The sequence below is a fragment of the Falco peregrinus genome, chromosome 2 (genome assembly GCF_023634155.1).
Source record: "Falco peregrinus isolate bFalPer1 chromosome 2, bFalPer1.pri, whole genome shotgun sequence".
Lineage (NCBI taxonomy): Eukaryota > Metazoa > Chordata > Aves > Falconiformes > Falconidae > Falco > Falco peregrinus.
The window spans coordinates 551903-567681 of NC_073722.1; the positions used below are offsets into that span (position 1 = coordinate 551903).

Here is a 15779-nt window from a genome sequence, read left to right on the forward strand (position 1 = left end):
GATTATTTTCTGCCGTTATTCCATTATTACTTTAACATTTTTGCTCTAAGTCATGCTCTTCAAGATGCTCTTTACACAATTTTAAGAGGTTTCATTACACTAAGCCTCTAGTTCCCACATTTAGCTGTACAGACTACCAAGGAATCAATTTTTAAAAATTAAACTTCAAACACCAAAGTACCTTAGTAATAAAGAGTAAGGCTTATTCATTCTTTCTATTACCCGCCACATAAAATCTTGTATTGCTTTACTATTACTACTGCTGAATACACTGAGCGGTTTGAACATGGGATGATCCTTCAACCTGCACAAATTCAAAGTAAAAATCCAAGCATTTCTCTATAGATAAAACTCTCTCACACTGTAACACTAACTAGCAAATTAAGGCCATACAGAAAAAATAACACACAGGGACTTCAATATTCTACAGCATCTACTTAATAAGTCGTTCAAACTCCTCAGCCTTTGGGTACGTTCACCATTTCATCTACTAATTGACAGAAAATCTCCAGTGAAACCAACTCTTATGTCTCCACAAAATATAATTATACAAATGCATGCTTAAGGGGATATACAAGCTTATTATTAATTTTAATATGAGATGTGTGAGCCTTGCTACTATACCTCCCTATTTCACCACTGCATGCTTCTGTTCCAGCCCAGTCAATTAACAAAAGGAGAAGCATGCCAAGCTCAATGTTTATCACACACTGTTCGAGGCAGCTGGAAGGGAAACTACGGCAAAATTTATACAGTGCACTGACTGACATCGACCATGAACTAGCAATTCAGAAAACTAGTCTGTTTAGTAGAAAAAAAAATTACTTTTTTCAGCACAATTCATAAGCTCAAGGCTTAATACTCATGCTTTGAGCTTTCCATTTTACGGCTTGTCTGCCCTGAGACACATTTAGAAAGTGTGAATCCAAGTCTTTCCTGCTTAGTAAAAATCACTGGATCTGCGTATGTCCTCCCCCTTTAGAAAGCTAAAGCCAAGCAACTTTCCTTATAAGAAGTTAAGAAATATTTACTTTGCTATTCTATAGAATTAAAATACTATAAAATTAGAATCAAATATTACTATTAAATATTAATATTGAAGAAAATATTATGGCTACCGACAAATTTGCTCTATATATTTTAGGAAAAAACCAGCAAAAAACCCTGGGTTTTTTTCATGATTACTTGTGACACACGTCCACATAATCCACTCTAAATGTTACAAAATTAAAAATCAAACCAATTTCAAGATATACATAAACCAGCTACCCAGTGAAATCCGGTGTGAAAAAAAAGCGTTCATCATATTCAGTCTCCTCAGACAAGTGAAAGTTTAAGTAACTAGTGACCTGACTGTAATTTTCAAGGTACGTCTATTTAACACCATACACAAGAGGCCATGATCTGCATTTCATACAGTAATAAGAGTTCTGTCTCCATCCACTGGTTGAAAACCATGAGGTTCAATCATTCACAAAGGCCACCACCATAAAAATGGTCATACTACCAATATATAATGTTTGTGACTTTTAACTGAACAGCATGTTGGATTTCACAGTACTTTTCCCTTAACAGTTCAAGGCTTTCAGTGTATTGGCATCTACCCTACAAACCTCTTTTTTGTTCCAACAAACGTACAATTAAAATAACTTAGCATTAAGTAGAGCATTATTACAAATCAACCACAGTTTACTGATATCTGGCTTTAATATGTTACAAACCACAAATAGCTAATGCATAAATTTGCTGAAGTGACCGACTTCCAATAAAATACCCAACAAAAAAGGATGTTAAGTGTTTTAATAAGCCTTGCATATTGAATTTGAAGTGGTTAAGCCATTCGGAACATAAAATGCACTCCGCAACACACACAAATTTGTCCTTACTGTATAAAAAAAAAGTCTAAAAAATACCAGTAGTCTGTGGTATACACATTTCAAAAACCATCACTGCAAAATGAATATTTTCACTATATAGTATACGAAGTAATGTGTGGATAAGTACACTTGTCTGAGTACTTAACTACTTTAGCATCTGATGCGTAAGTGCTCTGATTATACCACTTTAAACTTACCTCTGCACAGATTATCATACACTGTTCATACAACTTCTTTACTTTTTCAGGCTTTCTAGTGCTACTCATTTCTTCACTAGTCTGATTACATACGGTTTTCCAGTCACTTTGTAGAGTTTTTTGCTTTTTGATTGTTTTGTTGTTTGGGGTTTTTTTAAACCAACAGGAACTAGATTTACAGCTTATTGCATTTTTAATTCGTTCCTTAAATATAGTCTTGTCCAAATAGTTCAGATTGTTCCTTCATCATTCATCATTGAGCACAAACAAAATTTCCAATGCTCATGTCACAGACAATTTAAAGATATGAATACACTATCATTGCAATAATGCTTTAGATTGATATCTTAATAATGAACCTAACCACCTGCATACTATTACCTTAGGAGTTTAAAAATATATATGTATTATTCTATAAATATTATTGTACTTCACACTATTAAAAAAAACTTTTCATTTATATAGGTGCACTGCACTGAAGAAGTGTTTCAGCACTGAGTTTACAAGTTTGAGCAATTATTTTACAGCAAACTTTCTAACTATTACTTATTCAGTGTTAACACTTTGAAATAGTTAAGACAACCACTGAGGTTTATATTAATTAACAATATATTACTGTTAATGAAATGGTGGTCCAGTTAATGTTTTGTTTAGATATCTTTTCTTTCTCCATTTTTACATCACAGATACTTGTATGGAAACTGAACTGTGGGCTTTTGTTTTACAGGTAGATAATTTAGTCTTGATCAAAGTCTTAATCCTTCAGTGTATCCTTCATTAATGAACTGTGACATGGTAAATTTCTCATTTTATATGAAGCATTAAAAAAATAATCAGATTAACACATAAGGGGATGCTTTCCTGTTAGCATACTAAAAAAAGATGTCAGGGAAAATAAAGCCCAAGCAAGTTTGTCTGAAGAGTATACCTTCCTATACAACTACACACTAAGAATTTTCAAAACGCATGTACTGATCTATTGGAAATACTTTCCTACAGTTATGTTCAAGTTTGGAATTAAGTCTGGTGTCGGAAAGAAAAGCCATTTTGATCTAATATCCAGTTTGAGACTTAAGAGATATAGTTTACAGTATGCAGGACTTCACTGTTGTAAAACTGTGAGATATTACAGAGTGAGTGATCATAAAAGTATGTCCCAAATGAAGAACTCTAGGATATGGAGAGCCAAGTTTGCCAAGATTAGATGGCATTTCATTTTTCAAACAATAAAAAGTCTCTACATGCACACAACACAGCACAAGACCATGCTAAGAATGAAACGAAACCAACCTTGCTGTTAGGCCCCAATGAGAGCTGTCTCAAAATAAAAAAAAAAAAAAATGAGGTTTCAAATAAGTGACAACTAGAATAAGCTTTCATTAAGCTTCTACTGTTTTAATAACAGAATCGACTATAACTGAAGTCAGTAAATGAACATATGCTGAAGTGCTGTACTTTATTATGCAGAGAATCAACTTCCAAGTCTAGTGTTAAGATACCTGGCAATGAACTTTCAAAACTCCCCAAAATTTACATTAAGCATTACGAAAAACCTGCTTGCAGTACACACAACAACAGAGCTCTGAACCTGGCTGAAGTGTTACTTAGAATAAATGTAAAAAAGCTTAAGGCACTATAAGTGCAGCAGGGGCTACAGTGTTTCCAAGATACCCTATTTTTAATCGGGCTTAACTGGTCCATAGGCACTCTGTGTAATAATAAACAAAAAAGTTTTAAATCTACTAGGTTCACAAACTACTTCCGCAGTGATGCAGTTACATGTGGAAATATACCTACCATAAATAGCACTGAATCAATTTCATGTGTTGGTTATTAAAACTAAGTGTTGGTTTCTCCTTTGAATTATGTCGGTTAATTGAGCGATACTGTTCATTTGTAATCAGGCTTTTTACTGATTACATGTAGATGTATGAATTTGGCTGATAGCATAGAAGGAAAAAGAAAATCAGGATTTACTCACCAAGGAGGAATCCCTGTGACACCACATTCCATCCTATAAAGGAAGTGAAAGTGCTCTTCCCTTCGGTCTGATTTACAAGAAAGAAAGAAAGAGAAGGTTGTAACGTTGCTACGCTATGCACTGTTATGGAGAGGAGAAAGGAGTGCTTGATCTGAGAGTTTACTACAGAAAATACTGAGTGCACCTCCCTTTTTTTGGTTGGTAGAAAGCCACATTTTTTGGTGAACAGGTGCACTACTTTCTCAATTTAACCAAACAATAGGAAGTTTATGCATTTAACAGCTATAGCCCTTACAAAAAAAAAAAACAACAACAACACATAATTTAGGCTTGAGAATAAGTGCAACAGAGGCTCAAATTTATTTAATACCTGACAGTATGAACAAAGAAACAATGTTCATAATAAGAACACCAGTAAATTTGTTTTGTTTGCTTTCTGAGATTCTTTCTTTGTACAGGTTTCTTTCTTGAAGTAATGCGGTTTACTTCCTATTGGAAAGGGTAAACCTATGATTTCACACAAGGGCAATGGGAACTTTAAGAGGTATATATAATAAACTGAAGTTAATGATGTTATTGCTGACAGGATCTAAATTCACTTATTTCCGGGAAAAGAGAACTGAGTAAAAGAAAAACACAGAACATATATATTGTCTATATCTATTTCTATATGGAAGAAATTTAAAGATCCTGTCAATCAATCTTCAGATACAAGAACATTCATAATCTAATTCTCTATTTTCTTGAGAAAACTAGAATTTGGAGAGAAAAAAATTAGTCTCACTTTCTGTAACAAGTCCATACTGGCATTGTGGAGATGTAAAATGCCTTTAAGCATAATTAGATTGGGAGTCCCATCAGTCTCACTAACATACAATTTTAGCTTTCACATCATGGTGTTTTTCAAATAATACACAAGAGCTTTTACACATCCCCACAAGAGCTTTTACTGGTGTGCAACATATTTTCAAGAAGAACAAAAAGTTGGCTCTATAAAAGTGTTTCAAAACAAGCAGAGATATTAACCTGCCCAGAATCTCTGGGTCTAAGGTACTAATAAAAAAATGTGCCTAAATTGTAAAAGGAAACCGTATCTTTCAACCACAGGTATAGTTACTTTTATGAACCTATCAAGGACTGCAATTCCAAAGAGAACTCCACCATGTCCACTTCTCTCTCTACCTTAGATCTGTTGTTCCAGCACAGTATATGCTTTTATGTTGTCAAAGAATATTTAAATAAAATGAGAGCAGATTTGAAGAGACTCATTTAGGAAACTTCTTTCCATGACATGGAAGAAAATACTGCACAGCTGACGTTTGTTGGGGTTTTTTTTGTAATTTCAGGATGTAATTTAATTTTGTGATGTGTTTGTTAATTTTTTTAAGAGCACCCTATTTACAGAGCACAGCAGTAATGAAGGTACACCTGCCAAAAGCACAATGTGATTATTCAACCCCTGCCAGTTTGCCCACAGCAATTTAAGCAGTTTACTTAATGACAGAATCTTGGATTCTTGTGACTAAGTTTTCGAAGCTTTAGAGTCTCTCTCTTTAGAACAGCTATGTTAACACCAGCATAGCTCTGACAAATAACAGAACTGCATTTACTAAAAAGGAAAGATCAAGTGATAAGGAATGACAAATTAGCAGCCAAACTGAAGCACTTACAGTGCTTAGGCAGAAAAAGGAAACAAATTCCCTTAAGATACAGCACTCTCTTCTCCCTTTCAGAGGAATTTTAAAATATGTGGAAGAGGCTATAAAGCACTCCCCCTACCTTTAAGCACTGCACACAATACCATAGACAGGAATTAGCCGATCTTACATGGAATGTAGTTTTATTGTTTAAAAGAAATGATGCATAATATAATCTTGTTTCTACACTGCAAAGAGCAGACAGAGTTAAGAGGAAATAAATGACTGGAAGAGTAAAACTGGAGGGGAAACAGAACACCCACTGCTCAATCACTTCCCTCAGATGTTGAGAAAAAAGTCAAGATGAAGGGAGGAGCACTTTTATTTACTACACAGAATGGAATATGATGTGGCAGGTTCAAATAACTAGTCACATCTCTCAAAACTTACTTGACATTTGTGAGGAAGAACAAGTGAAAAGATAAAACAGCCACCTGCTTTGTAAGTACCTTTTGTAATTGTAGATGTTTTACCTATTGAACTCTGTTTTGTTACAAACACATAAAAACATTTCCTGAGCGAGAAGAAAATCCCCGAATGTTTTTTTGCCATAATAAATCAAATCAGCCTAACTAGGGAAATAAATAAACAAATATCAAAGTGCAGGCTCTGAATATTTAGAAATAAGAATCATTACAACTGAAAAAGTTCCATTACATACTATAAACATGAACTGTGAATCTTTCAGTAAAAAGCCACAAACTTTAAAACATCAATGATTTGGATAAAGCCTCAAGTAGTGAACAAATAAAGAGATTATAGGGCAATAAATTCCACAAACATTTAAGGAAACAGCGATGAAAGAAACTGCTTCAGGAGTTGTTACAAAAACAAAGCCTTCTTCACTCAAGATAATCTCAGTTTCACCGCATCTTACCTGACAACACTTTATACTTAACACAGTCAAGTTGAATAGATTAAAGTGGATTCTGTCCTGCCTCACACTAAAAACACTGTCAAGCAAACAGACTAAGTTTTAACATTGCAGGTGCATGTACCTAAATATACACGTGTGAGTGTAGATGGTATTTTCAAGATCACTTCCTTCAATATACTGAACAATACCCAAAAAACAGCAACTGGTCTTTCACATTTTTAACTGTAATTTCAGAAGAGTAGAAAACTTGTTTCTCAAAAGCACAGCTGAGTTTATAAAAACAAAGAACACTTTTTTTAAACCCACAAAATTAGTACATTTACCTGAATTTTAATATTTTAGCAACAGCATCCGTACAGATATTTAAAATAGGCAGAAAATTTGACTTGACATCAGGCTAAAACCAAATAGCTGGTTTGTTTTTTGTTTTGTGTTTTTTTGTTTTGTTTTTTTGTTTTTTTGTTTTTTTTTAACACAGCTAGGCAAACTCTCTTAACATAATGGAAGTCTGAGATTCAGCTCAAAATTAACAGCACTGTAACACATTAGAGACTATGGCTTAACATAGCCACCTAGTGCCTACGGTAAGCATCACCAAAGTACAAACACTAACTTAAGACTATACATTAAATATTATTTTTTTATGCAAACAGATTAGCATTTACCCTAATCAGAACATAAATTCTAAACTATGCATATAAAAGCACTTCATATATGAAAGACTATTAATAATGCAAATGCAAGCAACTAAAACAAATAAATCTATCAGCTACCATAAATCAACTTCAGGTTTGGGGAAATCCAGAATGAAAACCCTGAAGTCCTTATTTATTCAAGGAAAAATTACAACATCAATACAAATACTCTTTTTCTTTTAGGCTACACTTAAGATTTGCATAATTATCTTTACCATGAAGTAGCAACTTTTATGAGGGAAATTAATTCTATCCATCTTTGATGCCTATGCCAGAAAGGCAAACCAAAAATCCTATGCATTAGCAACAACTTCTCAGGATTGATCTGAACAAAAAAGCAAGGAGTTAAGATATAGAATTTCTTAATATTATTCTGGTCAGCCCCATCCAATTACTCTAAGATTCTCCGAAGGAAAGAAAATAACACATTTTATTTGGGGATCCTTTGGGCAAAGTTGACTGTGGAAATAAGGAAAACTTCTGTTGTAAAATAATCAAACTTTTGTTCCGATATCAAGGAGCCTATCAAAAGACATGAGCCAAATCATTAACTCAAGTCGAATAAATCTTAAACCACTGTTCAAACAGATTTTAGTTAAAAGAACAAAACTACAGGGTAAGGTTACATCTCTGTCCGTTACTAACCTGAATATGCCTAAGTAGTGCTGTTATCAACCTGTTGTGTCTGAAGGAAACAACGATGACAGTTAATGGCAAAGCTTAAAGGTCTCATGCACACCTTTGCTTTGGCTGTTAGACCAGAACTTCTATTTTACAGTGGAAGAAATCACTAGTTATTCAAACAGCACTGAAAGGCCATAAAATCAAGCACATGGATGAACAGAGAAACGTTATTTAAAGGTATTAACACTATTCTCTTGAATCAACTTACCGTAAGCCATAGCAAGGCAAAGTGATGAACCGGAACATTGCCAGAAAAACTCTCAAAGGAAGCAGGGTGAATACATACAGAAAAGCATCCAGGCACAAAAAGATTCCAAAAAACATCAACTAAATTACAAAAATAAAACAGAAGTATATTAGTAGTTTATAGAGAGTTACAAAAAGTTTATAAAGAATTATTTTATGAAAAATAAATTTACTTAAGGCTAATTCATCACATAGGCGCAATACTCTCACTTTGTTTAAATCAGCTGGACTGCAGGAAAAATAGTACGCTATGCACCTGGAAGACTATTCAGCAAAAATTCTGCACCACAAGCTCTTGCACCAAAGGCTTTTGCAGACCTCCATGGCTCACCAAACTCAGTCTTTAAAGAACAGATGAACTGAATTGTACTTGGATATAACAGCAGCTCATTTTGCCATGGTGACTTTCCTCCAATGTTACAAAAGTTAACCTTGGGAAAAAAAAGTAGAGCTGTATGTACATGTGCTCAGCCATTTTCTACCTACCTATAATATATATATATATAGTTTATATAAATCTATATTTTTACTTCGTTAAATTTTCTATTGCACAGCTAATTACAGCTGTGGTAGTTCTCCTTCTGAGAATATCAACCTTTTCTATACAAAGAAGAATATAAAATATGAAGAGGCAAATTTCCAACTGCCCTTAGTTTAAATGCTTTATCCTTAGTTCACAGAAACAGTTAAAGCCATTCCATTATAGCCACAAGCCAAGCAACTCTATGATATCTAAGCTAGACCTAAACTCTGCAGTTCGAAAGCTCTTATATACCAGACTCTCCCCACACGACATTCCTTCTTTATCTGCTTTTTGAATGTATCTAAGATTTACTTGAATGGGACTTTAGGCATATGCTTGCATGCTTCTGTCAGAAGCTAGTGGTTTTTTCCTGCAAGGAAAATCACACAAAAAGGTAACCTTAACTGGCTACACAATTAAGACCAGCAACATCTAAGCAAGCCTACCCATCCATGACAGATATGCACTTACATGTGAAAATTCTATGTATTGCTGATGGGAAAGGAAACCACTGGTTTTGGGCAGGGTGGGAGGTAAACCAAAGCACAAGTCAACTACTGTTATCTCCCACAATATCTTTGCCTTTCAAACTACCTTCTCTGTCAGCTTGTGGAACAGCCAGTTCAATGTCCAATGAGCTAATCTCTCACTCTTAGTCCACATGCATCCTTGTAACTTTGAAAGCAATCCTACAGAGTACACACCAGTACATCTATCTGGAAGCCACGTAAGATGACTGAGTCAGGCACAAACGCACTGCTATAATCTCTGAGCTGTTGCTTTCCCTTATAATACTCTTTCTACCGATTCTGCAGTCTGTACTTCAATACCATCACAACATTAATGTGTCCTCCCTGATATTCACTCATTCACCTCTAATACCATTTCCTAAAATTTCAGTAGAGGTTTTTTCATTCAAAATTATCAGAAGCAGTGGTTACAAATAACAGATGACCTTATGCAATGCATCTTAATATACCATTGTTACCTATTTCTTTGCTAACTTTTAAACCAGGTGCTGAATATCCAAGCACTGAAGCTGAACATGTATCTTCCCTGGCTTGTTTCGTTGGGGTTTTGTTTTGGTTTGTTTTTTTTAATTCCTTAGTCCAAGCAAAATAGAAAGATATCCTGTCATTTTGCCTCTGTATTGTTTGAGGGCATCTTTATAATCTAGAAAACAACTCTGCATTTTCTTTTTCATTTAGACTTTTTCTCTGCAACCATGACTTTTCACGTTCTATAAACTTGTATTAAAATTTGCAATTATTGTTTAATGTCCTCATTTTCCATTTTTTTCTACATTCCACTTGCATGCCTACATGCGCCCATTGAAATATAATCAGCACTGAACCTGCCACACATTTCTGTAAACATTATTTTTGCTGCTGCATTCCAGATACTGAGAAGCTAACAGAAAAGCTTACAGAGTTTTTCCACCATAGTAACTATATTTTAGCAAAATAACGCTAAGTTTAATTTTGAGATCAATTGACAAGTATTCCCTTAAGACAGCAGGAACAAGGACCACCTTTGAATTTAGTATATATAACCTATGACAATGAAAAGCTTCCACTGAAACTGCACCAAAAAGCTCAGAGACACCATTTATAGAGAAGCTAGATAGTTTTTAATAAACAAAAAAGAACACCACCACTACCCTTTTAACATCACCCCCCCTCTAAAATTACGTACAGGTAATAAGTGTATGTTGAAGAGTATATTCTGATATTAGGCTTTGATAAATCTACTCCATCTGCTCTCACTCCACCCAATCATGATTTTCATTCCTAGTCTATAATTACACTATTAGGTAGTAAACACTGCAAACCATTAAGAAAATTCTTCTCTTCCCTTCCTAGTGTCTCACATGCTTTATTTCAATTAAGCAGACATTTCAATCACATGGTCAAGTGATTTCTCCAATAGGTGATGACCTATACACTACTTAGTTTGCATTCTAGGTGCTCATCCTCATACTTTTTCAATGAGGATGATTCAATTTGATATAGCTAGTATGTACACTAACCTGGACTAAGCTCATGCAAAGAACTAAGAAATTTATTTCATAATCTCTGTGTAAAAAGATAATTATCACTTAAAATCCACCTGCTTATTACTCAGTTTCATATTCTTTCATGTTCAAAGTACTGACTGAAGTTTGACCTACCATGCAAAATCCACCAATTTCACAATTTACAGCATCAATCTTATAAATACGTAAGGCTGCTGGCCTTCACTTGTTCTTTCACACTAAAAGTTTTATTGGAAATCTATGGCGATGATCCTTCAGAATAATTTTTGTGGCTTGGAGACAACATGTAATAGTCTACATAATTACAATGAAGGTGATGTAGAACCGCTACTATTACTCAGCTGAGACTTCACCGTAACTGGAATATTCCACTGTAAACTGCAATGGGTGAAAAGTAAGGATGGGAAGACACAACCGCTGGAGATGTTCAGAACCCAGTGGGATCTGGTCCCAAGCAACCTGCTGTAGGTGATGCAGTTTTAATCAAGAACTTAGACTACATTGTCTCCAGAGGTCCACCTCATTCATTCTGTGATTCTCTGCAGTAACTGACTGGGAATTTAGTTTTGTAAAACCGTGTCTCATCATGATCCAAGGACAAGCTCAACTCAAGGAGGAACCTGACTGCTGCTGACAAAGGGAAGGCTATTCTCTCTCCCTCCCCACTCTTTCATCTTTCTACCCGTAACCCCAGCTATGCAGCTCCCCTTCCACCCTTTTGCAGGCACTGGATTCTCAAAAATACTGGCTGAGCAAGTCAGCTCACTATCCTAGCAGAGAACAAACAAAGCAAGAAATGTGAAGCATTCACTGCCAAATTATGAGCCAATTTAACTCTTAGAATGGTCCAACAAGCACCACAGCTCATGTAAAACCGGCAGCACGCATAAGGCAGAAGACTAAAGTAGAATAGTGAAACGAGACTCTTCCTTCAATACAGTTTAGAGTTAAATTGATATAGCCCTACCACGTACCTTTATCCTTAGTAGTTTTGAGAATTTCAGCAATACTATTTTTAATATTACTGTTACTCTGCAGCATAGCCAAACCTTACTACTAATGTTGCCTTACTCATCATCCTTGAGCATATTCCTGCTGCCTCCCTAATCAAAATGGTTAAGCCAGAATAAAACTCTTGTCTACGTTACAGTATTGGAACTGGCTCACTGCAGGGCCACAATTATATCTAAGCTGATATAAAGGAGGTGGCAGGAATGTCCCAGGAAAGGCCATAGCACTGCGACAGGGAGAGAAGATGCAGTTAAGTGGCAAGATGCAAAATAGAAGGCTATAAAAATTAAATCAAAAACCTTAGTCAGGAACTCATCCATCACCATATTTTTAAAGGACTGAAATCTTTCCACCCTCAAAACATTTTAGACTGGAAAAATCTTTAAAACAATATTTTTTTAAACATAAAATTACATTTTGCTGTAAAAAGTTTTATTTTGACTATTCCTTTCAGGACCAGTGACATCTTTATATTTGAATCAATTTTTCATCATTTGAACTTGAAAGTTGGTCATGTCCATCTCTGCTAGTAACATGAGTTGCCAGCAGCAACAAGCAAGTGTAGGCAAAACCCCCTGAAACACAAATGTTGAAGTTACTAACACTGAAAATTAATCATTATGATGTTTAAATTTTTTTAGTAGCAAACCTGTTTGGAAATAAATATTTCTTTAAATAATTTAACGCAACAGATTTCATTTCTGAATTAAAACAAATCTTAAAGTATACTTCACCTTTTCCAGTTCTTTTGGTATCCGCATGCATGTGTATACTCTTTCTCTCCGCTCTGTGTATTTTGCTTCATTGTGTTCAAGGAAGTAACCTCTTGTTAGCTCAGCACTGATGAATCTCAGCAATGAAAGATCTACATTCGGGAACACACACAAGTGTAAGACACTTCAGGCATAACCTCCAAGAGAAGCAAGAAGAACGCTATGCTTTTACATTTTGCTATGTTTCCTTTACATCATACCTAACCCAGAAGATTTCTGCTGACTGTGATGAGAATGTCAAAGAACTTGGTGTGGAAGGAGCTATATGAGAAGCAAGTCCGACGCTATGCCGTTCCCTTGTTGCCTCCCGACAAACAAAACAAGCTATTTTCCCAGCCACCATTTTCATCAGACATCCCATTTCTCCAAAACATTACTCAAAGCAGTTACACTGAGTGCAATACACCTAGTAGACCTAATCCTTAACATACTGACAGTCCTCCTAAACTTACTAAGCACTGTTTCAGACTTAAGCTATTTTCTCTCTCAGCAACACTAGCAACATGTCCTTTATGTTAAAGAACTTTCTGTAAGATCGAAATGATCACGGATACATGATCCCAAGTGATTTGGTGCACAAACAGTACAAGCATGCTTTAATGATGCTATTTAATGGTGATCAGACTGAAGTCTTTCAAGACTGACAAGCCATCACACACATACAGGTCTTCTGCATTTTAATGGCTATACTTAAGTAAGCCGAAGGCTGACTGACCTATGTTTAGTGAACTCATATGGCTTGCTGCAAAGCAGTCTTCAAAAGGAGTTAAAATATGAAATTATAATGATGAAAATTCAGACTGTCACCGCAAGGAGGCTGAGCTTAAACTTCAACGTTCACTGACAAGGTCTGACATTACCACCTCCTGGTAACACTTCAGAAGTGACAAAACGCTACAATAAAGTTCAAGATTTCTCGTTATTGTTGACATTTAAAAACACAAACTCTCAGTGTTCACACAACATCCAAAAGATGGAAATCACTTACATAGGTGAAAAGCTACAGAGCATTTATCATGACACAAGAACACGTTAAAAGTCAGATTTTAATCAAAGTCTTAGTGACTACTGGAGGTAGGGGTGGGCCTTGCATGGTACAACACTCCACATTTTTGCGCGGAGGAAAAGGCTGCAAAACACCCTTAGTAAAATTGCCTAGATAACAAGTGTCAAGAGGAATGCAAGTATAGATGCTGTGTCTGAAAAGTTCACCCAAAACTGTCTCAAGACAGTGGCTTCTCAATATTCGTTACACTGAAGACTATAAAGACCACTAGCTGGAAGAGTAGCCAGAAAATTACAGACTTTTAAAGCGAATGAGGAATCAGCCCAAACAGAAGCATGAAAGAATCAGAAGAGAAAGGCTGTGCTTATAACCTACACTGCCTTGGGTGGGGGGCACATGTATTGAGTCTGATTAGAACTTGGTGGGGGGATAACAAACGGGCATTTTGAAGTTTGTGGTGGTGTATTAACATTCTGTGTATATCTACTATTGCAATTTATCATGTTGCTGATACTGATCACAGCTATATAATTCACTGACTGCTGGTTAATTATGCATTGTTACTACGTCATTTACGTGATCATTTGCTTTAAACTACATGAACTGAACAGTTTTTCCCTGTATGAGCTTGTTTGGATAGTGATTTTGATGATTTATACACTACTGATCCACTTCTATTAAGTAGGCCAAAGCCACTGTAAGCCTTAAAGGTATTTATTTTAGAACAAACAAAGCCAACATGTAGTTTAATAAGTAGTGAAAAGCCTAATATTTACATGTAAAGTTTCAATCAAAGTTCATTCCAGTGAAATAAGGCCAAAGGTCATACCACAAAATTGTTGTTCAGATCTCTTGCAAACTTATTTTCTGGAGTCTTCCTTTGTAACACTATGACTTGTAACATTTTTAGGTTTACCCAATTCTTTCTTGTTTAAAAAGTAAAAAGAGATAACCTTAAGTATGAAGACACCAATTAACTGCCCAGGTGCATTTTCTTACACCTCAGACAATCAACCTTCTCTAACTTAAAGATAACGCATCTCAAACAATTGAACTTTCCTGCGAAGTAAATAGATGTATATGGACAGCCACCACAAAGTGACTTACGGGTCCCTTCCAACTTGAGATATTCTATGTTTCTAACCAATAAGCTATTTGTTCTCACGCCTCCTTACCTCAAAGAAACTGGTTCATGGGCCTGTTGTTGAAAAACCAATGATTTTAAGTTTCCTCCAGCTGGCTAGACTTTCACGCCCTAGATATTAAGAGATAATCACTCCTCATAACTGAGGCTGATCAGTACACAAGCTCCAGACTGTGACTGCAAAGCAGTCTCTCCAGTGACAGGGGATGCACTGAAGTACACAGTTGGTCAGCCACCTCCTTTCTGAGCACTTACTGCCACCCAGCATCTGCCCTAGGTCTGCACCAACTGTGAAACGCATCAGTGGCTGACCCTGTAGGAAAAATACAGTAAGGAAAACAGCATGAGACACCGAGGCAGGACAGAGTAATAAAGCATTTGAAAAACAGCTTAATTCTGCTATCAAAGCATCATTTTATTTTTAAAATAAGTAGACACACTAATTCCTACTTCAAATTTGTTCCCTACTTCAAATTTCCCTTTTTCCATCAGAGTTTTAGACTGAGGCCTAAATTTAAACTCTTCAGATAGCATACTCCTAATGCTCAAAGAATTCTCATTTATCTCTCCACCTCAGGACAGAAAAGTACAGGCATCTTCAAAACATAAAAGGCCACCAATTCCTTCAGGGTAATAACATAATGATTTACCAAAGTTATACTTCAATGCATAGCTACACAAAGGATAATCATTAACCAGAAACGGAAAGAAAATTTGTGCAAATACCAAATGTACTGCTTCTCAGTAAGTGTCTATTGTTATATAATCATAACTTTAATCCTAAATGCAACAATTCCAGGCACTCACTTCACTCCCATCAAACCTAAATACACACTTCTTCCACAAACACTCAAATCAAGCACAGATTTTTTTGGTTTTAAGTATTTCCTTCTCCTCTAAACAACTTATCTGTGCTGCACTGGTCCTATTTTACCATCATGAAAAAACCCTACCTCTATTATTTAATATGTTGCTACCATTAGATGAGTTTGAATTTTTAGTTGCTCTATTGAGAGGCCTGTTCTTCTAATGT

The 15779-nt window shown here is 35.5% G+C and overlaps 1 protein-coding gene across 9 annotated transcripts in view; it reads right to left on the reverse strand.

Moving 5' to 3' along the window:
* The window catches only part of TAPT1 (transmembrane anterior posterior transformation 1), a 48347-nt gene that overhangs the window by 30661 nt on the left and 1907 nt on the right, over positions 1-15779 (reverse strand). For 3 of the 9 annotated variants that reach the window (XM_055794131.1, XM_055794133.1, XM_027785618.2), the window contains exons 2-4: positions 12558-12688; positions 8217-8335; positions 3365-3388 (exon numbers count right to left, since the gene is read on the reverse strand). In XM_055794131.1, the coding sequence (XP_055650106.1) occupies positions 3365-3388; positions 8217-8335; positions 12558-12688 (274 nt within the window). Of the gene's footprint in view, positions 1-3364; positions 3389-4055; positions 4123-8216; positions 8336-12557; positions 12689-14777; positions 15204-15779 lie in introns of those variants that run through there. The other 6 variants (XM_055794134.1, XM_027785614.2, XM_027785617.2 and 3 more) reach the window with 6 other exon arrangements.